This window comes from Hyaena hyaena, unplaced genomic scaffold (genome assembly GCF_003009895.1).
Source record: "Hyaena hyaena isolate Hyena2069 unplaced genomic scaffold, ASM300989v1 scaffold_131, whole genome shotgun sequence".
Lineage (NCBI taxonomy): Eukaryota > Metazoa > Chordata > Mammalia > Carnivora > Hyaenidae > Hyaena > Hyaena hyaena.
Window position 1 is genome coordinate 1,163,590 of NW_024080761.1, and position 7,221 is coordinate 1,170,810.

General features: G+C 54.9%; 1 protein-coding gene across 1 annotated transcript; it reads left to right on the forward strand.

Moving 5' to 3' along the window:
• Positions 1-636: 636 nt before the first annotated feature.
• On the forward strand, positions 637-2,314 carry TMEM74B (transmembrane protein 74B). The gene has a single exon (XM_039237784.1). It carries the CDS (start codon positions 670-672, stop codon positions 1,366-1,368), a length of 699 nt encoding a protein of 232 aa, XP_039093715.1. The 5' UTR covers positions 637-669; the 3' UTR covers positions 1,369-2,314.
• Positions 2,315-7,221: the final 4,907 nt, after the last annotated feature.

Below are 7,221 nucleotides of genomic sequence, written 5' to 3' on the forward strand. Positions count from 1 at the left end.
GGTACATCATCTTCCTCATCTCCACCCCTCGCCCTGCCCCCCCGGCCATTCACGTTTCACCACAACAGTGTCTGTCCACTAGTTGAACTGGCTGGGGCCTTACCTTATTTTGTGAAATCCTCACATCAACCTAGGAGGGAGGCGCTTTGCTCACTCCCATTTAACAGATAAAAACGTTGAGTCTGAAGAGGTCAGAGCACTTGCCCAAGTTCAAGTAGTGAAGCTGGGATTTGAGCCTGATAGCCACCATCTGAAATGATACTGACCGTTTACTGCTGATACTTACCGAGCCCTTACTGTTCTGAGTAGCTTACATGGATTATCTCGGTTCCTACGCCAGTCCCATTAAGTAGGGAGTAGTAGTATTACTGTCCCTTAGTAGGCAGGGAAACTGAGGCCCAGCGAGGATAAGTAAATTGCCCAAAGCAGGTGGAGCAGCCAGTGGAGCAAGGTCCAGGCCTGCATTGGATGACACCACTCAGTCACTGTCTAACGCCCCCCTCCCCCCCCCTCCGTCCGGCAGTCTCCCCCAGGGAACTGTGCCTGGACCGCCCTCGCATCACTCATGGCCCCAGCAGGCTCTTGGTAGAGGTTTGCTAAATTCACCTGACTTTCTCTTCTCTTCTAGGTGCCAAGGGGCCGAGGGATGAGCGGGGGCCCTCCTTCCCAATGGCATCTATCCCCGGTCTGGAACTGAAGACACTGCGCAATGGCCCCCAGATCCCAAGGAGACCGGCTCCTCTGGGCCCGGCGGCCCCACCCAGGGAGGGTGTGGAGAATGCCTGCTTTTCCTCAGAGGAGCAGGAGACCCATTTCCAGAACCCTGGGGACACCAGACTGGGCAGCTCCCCCAGCCCTCCTGGGGGTGTCCCCTCCAGACCCCGATCCCAGCGGGACGATCTATCCCTGCACTCCGAAGAGGGGCCAGTCCTGGAGCCCGTGAGCCACCCGGTGGATTATGGCTTTGTTTCCGCTCTGGTTTTTCTGGTGAGTGGGATCCTCCTGGTGGTGACGGCGTACGCCATCCCCCGTGAGGCCCGCGTCAACCCCGACACGGTGACAGCGCGGGAGATGGAGCGACTGGAGATGTACTATGCCCGCCTGGGCTCCCACCTAGACAAGTGCATCATCGCGGGCCTGGGGCTGCTCACCGTGGGGGGCATGCTCTTGTCGGTGCTGCTGATGGTGTCCCTGTGCAAGGGCGAGCTGTACCGGCGGCCCACCTTCGTCACTGGGAGAGGCTCCAGGAAGACCTACGGCTCCATTAACCTGCGCATGAGACAGCTCAATGGGGACGGGGGCCAGGCTCTGGTGGAGAACGAAGTCGTCCAGGTCTCGGAGCTCAGTCACGCCCTCCAGGGGTCTTAAGAAAGCGCTCACCCTCTCTGGCTGCTTCAGCTTCAGGGCCACAAGGCTGCCGAAAGCCTGGGGTTGCAGACTGAGCTCCACGGAGGGTCCTGCGGAAGCAGTCTTGGGTGCTGGAGGGGAGTCCGGGGCCGGGCCCAGGCTGCACGTGGGAGAGCAGCCCCTCTGATCTGTTTGCAGCTTGAGGTTTTGCATTAAGGTTTGTTCGGAGGAGGGCTTCTGCAGCTAAAAATACAAAAGTTTGGAAACGCTGCCCTTGGAAGATGAGGTTTCTTGGCATTTCCGAGGATTGAGAGCCCTTTGAAAGGCTGCCCATCCTGTTCCTCATTGCCTTGGGGAATTCCCGGAGCCCCGCTGTCCTCATCAGCCAAGTGTGGGTGCCAGGCGACCTTGGAGGGCCCCCCCTTTTCAGCCCTGACCGTCTGTTGGGAGGTGGCTTCCCGAGGAGAGGAGAATCCAACACCAAGCTGACCATCCCCTCTCCGGGCCTCGGTCCCCCTGACTGTGAAATGAGAGGGTTGGGCTGCATGATTCCTGGGGCCCCTCCAGTTCTGCCCTGGGAATGGGAGCCCAGTAGATATCTGCCTCTGGCCACCCCTACAGGGACGGAGGGGGTCCGGCAGCTGCTCCCCATCCTCTCGGGCCGTGTTCTGGCCCAGCTTTGGTGGCCACCGTTGTCGGACATCCAGCCGCTCGCAGGGGCCCGAGTGCCCTGGTTACGCCGGGTTGGAGTCCAAAGTTTGCGACAGCCCGATTTTGGTCTTGGGATCGAATGACCTGCAGCGACCACATCGTAGCACACACTTCACAAGGTCAAGTGCACCCCTGGACAAGAGGGGCCTCTCCTACAAGAAAAGGGTGAGGGCTTTGTTGTATTTCCGCGGACATGATGTGGCCTTCCGTCACCTCCCTCTTCTCAATATCACGCCTCTGGCCCCGACCTTATCCTGGTAGCAGAAAAAAAAAATTTTTTTTTTTAAATGCTGAATTCGAAACCTTCCTTCTTCCCCCTTAGCAGTCAAGTGAGCCCCTGTGTATTGGGGGAGAAACCAGGCACATTCTGGTGGCCTGGGAGTTCTAGCTGTGGTGACCAATTTGTCCCGTTTTTCTCCTGGAGTATTCACAGGCTCCTCCAGACTCTCTAAACTACTGACAAGGAAAGGAAGTGGGCTCTAGGGGGCAGGGAGATACAGGTGCTTGAGGACTGGGGGAGGCATCACCCAGCGTGAACAGCCCTAGAGGGGCTTTGAGGGTAAGCCTTCTAGGCCACTGGTGTGAAGACTCTAAAGGGGTCGTTTCTGTGAGCCCCCTGACCCCACTCAGGTCCTACTCACCCCATCTCAGTTGGCCACGTGGGCCCGGGATCACAACTGTCCCTGGGGGGTGGGAGCGTGGGGCGGGAATGGGGTCTGTAGGCGAAAGCAGCCCTGATTAGCTGTAACCCGAGCCTTCAGCCCAGTGGGCTGAACATCTGGGAAATGTAACATCACAGCTTCTAAGCCGGATCAAATATCTGCTCCTGCTGGCAGGTTTTGCCCGGCGCAGAGGGCTGGGGGAGGACCGGAGGGGACAAGGGCTGTTCAGCTCAGCCTGCCAGACTTGTTCCTGGTGTTGAAGGGGTGTGGTTTGAAAAGAACAAAGCCTCTGGTTGGTAAAAGATTCACGAGTCAGGGCTTCCCTGATGTGTCAATTCTCCCCCCTCTCCCCTCCCCCCACACTCCGAGAAAGAAGTGGCTACAGAAAGCGGCAGGAGCTGTTCTAGGTGAACTGCAGTCAAGCTGAACATCCCAAGGGATGGGCTAAGGCCTTTCGAATCCATAGTGATAATAATAAAAATACTGGTCCCAGCCCTATAGATGACTGTGACAGTGAGGGGCTCATTTGAGTCTCACCTGTTGAGCGGATGCATCTGGGACAATCAGTTGCTCTCAGTTGAAACGCAGTGGATTTATTTAGGGGCTAAATCTGTTGGAAGATTAAATCCTGGGAATCTCAGGTTCTCTCTAAGCCAGAGAAGCCTGCTATGCATCCTAATGTGGAAATGCCTTTAGAAAATGTATATAATGGATCGAGGCGGTCATTACCTTTACAGTGAATTAAGAACATTTGAGAGCCAGAAACATTTCCCCCGGGGTTGCCGCTCAGATCTCCCAGCCGGTGGATCAGAAACAGGTTTAGGAAGGAATCGGAGAAACGTGGCGCAGGGTGCCGAGAACCTTCCGTACGGGTTTTGTTGGGGGCAAGTGTGATGTGGTCCCAGGGAGCCCGGTGGTCACTGGAACATGCCTCCCTTCCAGAAACAGCCTTGCCCGCCTGACAGGCTATGAGGGTCCCAAAACCTTGCTTCTCTAGTGTTACCTGTCCACTTTGGAGTTGGGCCAACCTGGGTTTGAATCCAGATTCTGCCGTTCACTGTCTGTGTGACCTTGGGCACTCCACCTCTCTGAGAACTGTGTTGTCTGTCAAGGGGGAGAGGTAGGAGGTCTGGTCCCTACGATCACTCCTTCTCCACCTCAGTGGGGGACAGATACCTTGATTAGGACTAAAACCTCAGGGCTGCCATTCTGCCTGCTATCTCGCACTCCTCTCATCCTACCTGTGAGCACTTCTGGTTAGTTCTATGTTTGGAATCTGCCCGTGTCCACCCCTTGGGTGCAGTTACCTGGTCCACACGGCTCATTGGTATTGGAATCACTGATTCCTCTCCTGTCAGCCCTCTGCCCCCATTCATCTTCCACTGTGCAGCCAGACAGATTTAATTGGGTCAGGTCCCTCCTCTTCTCAGAATTCCCCTATGGCTCCCTCTCATTCTGGGCAAAAGCCAAAATTCTGCCTCTGGTCAGATGTCCTGTCCAGGCCCCTCACTTGCCTGGGTACCTCCCAAGTCCCTGAGTCAAAGTTTTATTTGTAATTTTGATTTCTTTTTAAAGGATGGTCCCTTAAATTGCATAGACGCGGGTCTTCCCAGATGTGTGTCCATCCCCAACGGGGGACCATGAAATTCTGCTACTATCCGGTCCCAGTGCCCCTCTGACCTTATTTCTCACACCTTGCCTTTGCTCACTCCAGCCATACTCACCTCCTTGCTGGTCCTCAACCTGCCAGGCACACTCCCCCCTCAGGGCCTTTGCACTTGCTGCTCCTTCTACCAGGAAGGCATTTCACCTTAATATGTGCCAGGCCCACTCGGGTCACCTCCTTAGGGGCTTTATTCAAATACCACCTTTTCAGTGAGTCCTTTGCTGACGCTGATTTAAAATTGCGCCCTTCCCCCACCTCAACCTCATTCTCTTTTTTCCTTCCCTGCTTTTTCTCCAGAGCTAATCACCACTTGGCCCGCCCTGTTTTATACTTATTGTCGCTCTCTGCCACCTCCCCCTTGCAAGCAACGTGAGGACTGGCATTTTGTAGGCCCCGGGGCTAGAACTGTGCTTGACACACAATCGCTGTTCACCGTTGAGCTGTTCACCGGTGAACGAACAGTGCGGGGCCCTGGAGACCCCTAGCCCCTGCCTCACCTCCCGGAGCCCCCTCTAGGGGTGGGTGACGGTCGTGCAGAAGATCCCCGCGCTGGAAGTATGGAGTTTATTTTGTCTCTGGGACCTGACGTTGGAGCTTGGGAACCCATTTGCCTTCCTCTCTCAGGACCTCGGTACTTACTGCTTTATGTGGGAGAGGTAGAGGGGTTCCTCTCATGGAGGAAGATCCCTCTTCCCGAGCCTTGTTGGAGGCAAGTCCCAGCTAGTCTTGAGGAGCATTTGCTGGGTATTTAGGAGCCTGTGATACACCAGCCGGATTGTCTCTTGCTCAAGAACCTTGAGTGGCCGGGCCTGGACCTCCGAAGCCCCAGGGTCTATCATCACATCCGTTCACGGACCCCTGGCATCCCAGGAGTCTCCTGGCTGAAAGTGCCTGCCATTGGGAGATTCCACCGTTACCCTCCTCCCTTCCTTGAGAATAAGCATCACCTGCTTTGGGATTCTCTTTAAAATGTCCTCCTCATTACACATATATACCTACACTTACACGTGCACAGGCACAGAGCTGAGCAGGCACACGTCACACACACGCGACCTTCTCTTGTCTGACCTCGCTCGGAAGCCAAGGACGCCTACTCTTTTGAGGCAGCTCCAAGCCAAGGCAACTTCTAGATTATTGACAGCATTTTCTCCTTCTCCAGAAGCCACAGGCCTTGCCGTTCCCAGGAAGGTGACCTCATAGCCACAGTCCGGTTCCCCCTCTCCAGGTTATGCTGGTATCTCTCGCTTTCATGCTCCCCTGCTTGGGTGGAGGAGGAGAGATGTCCCCAGAGGGTTGCCACCTGGCCTTCTGGGAGGGGACTGCGTGGTCCTGGCTGGAAACCAGGTGAGCTGAAGTCCTCAAGTCACTCCTTCCCTACGGGCCATGGGCAAATCGCTCCACCCTTCTGGTCCTCCAGAATGAAATTGGAAACCTTTCCACTCTGCCTTGTCTGGGGGCTCAGATCAGGAAACACAAGCAGAGGGCATTCCAAAATTAAGAGCATGTTACCCTATGTCTGGCTTTGGAGGGGCAGAGGGAGGGAGGAGGAAGGGAGGGCATTATGAACATGCCCCAGGAGCTGGAGTTTGGTCTGGGAGAAAAGTGGGGGGTTGGTGGCACTGACAAAGTCAAGGAGATGCCTTCCATCTGGGCCTGTTGGATTCTCTGGGAGAGTAGACTGCCCTTGATGTCCCTAAGGAGGTTAAAAGTCATCTGAGGGAAGATTTTGCTGAGGTCTTCTCCCGGTTGGAGTGGTAGGGAGCTCCTTATTGGTGGAGGTATTTTAGATTACTGGTAAGGTTGTTGGGTATCATTAGGGATGGAGCATAGTAGAGTTGGGTAGGATTTAATCAAGAGGCTCCCCCAGGTTCCAACCCCATTCTTAATTTTTTTTAATGTTTAATTTTGAGACAGAGATGAAGCATGAGTGGGGGAGGAGGAGAGAGAGAGGGGGGCACAGAATGGGAAGCAGGTTCCAGGCTCTGAGCTGTCAGCACAGAGCCCAACGCGGGGCTCGAACTCATGAACTGAGATCATGACCTGAGCTGAAGTTAGACGCTTAACTGGCTGAGCCACCCAGGCGCCCCCCAACCCCCCCGTTCTTTAAGGAGAGCCGATGTCCCAGGAGCCAGCCCTCTGTATCTTCTGGTCTTTGGCCCAAATACCCTCTTCCCCAGATCATCCCTCTTCCTGGGTCAGGTCATCTGTGAGCAAATGAGAAGCCCCAGGATATCTGAATGGTGCCTCCGGTGGCAGGATTACTGCCTTCCTTCTCCAAGGAGGCCAAGCACTTCTGAGCTTTGTCCCTACTCAGGTTTCAGAGGTTTGAGACAGGGCCCCTCTTGGAGGGGGCCGACTGAGGACTGTCCATCATGCAAGAAGAGTAAATGGGAACAGGCTCCGGAGTCTGACTGCCTGGATGCTTGGCAGATGCCTAATGTCCCTGAGGCTGTTTCTTCATCTGTAGAATAAGGGTGCTAATAACAGCACCTTCTCAGCAAGGCACGGGAAGCAGTGAATGAGATCTCTGTAAAGCACTTAGCCCGGTGCCTGGCACTCCATCATTACTCAACACTATCAGCTATTCTCATTCACTCATTCATCCATCCATCCATCCATTCATTCATTCATTCATTCACATCTAATCAGCACTCTTCCCTGGGCAAGGCACTGCAGGGACACACGGCTCCTGGCCCTAAGTTAGTCACAGAATGCCTGGAGCCCCAGGACAGTGCACATCGGACGTGTGCGAGTGCGCACAGGAAGTATCTGATTGAGTTGGGGGTCAGAAAAGGTTTTCGTGGATGATTAGAAGGCATCATAAACCGTGAGGCA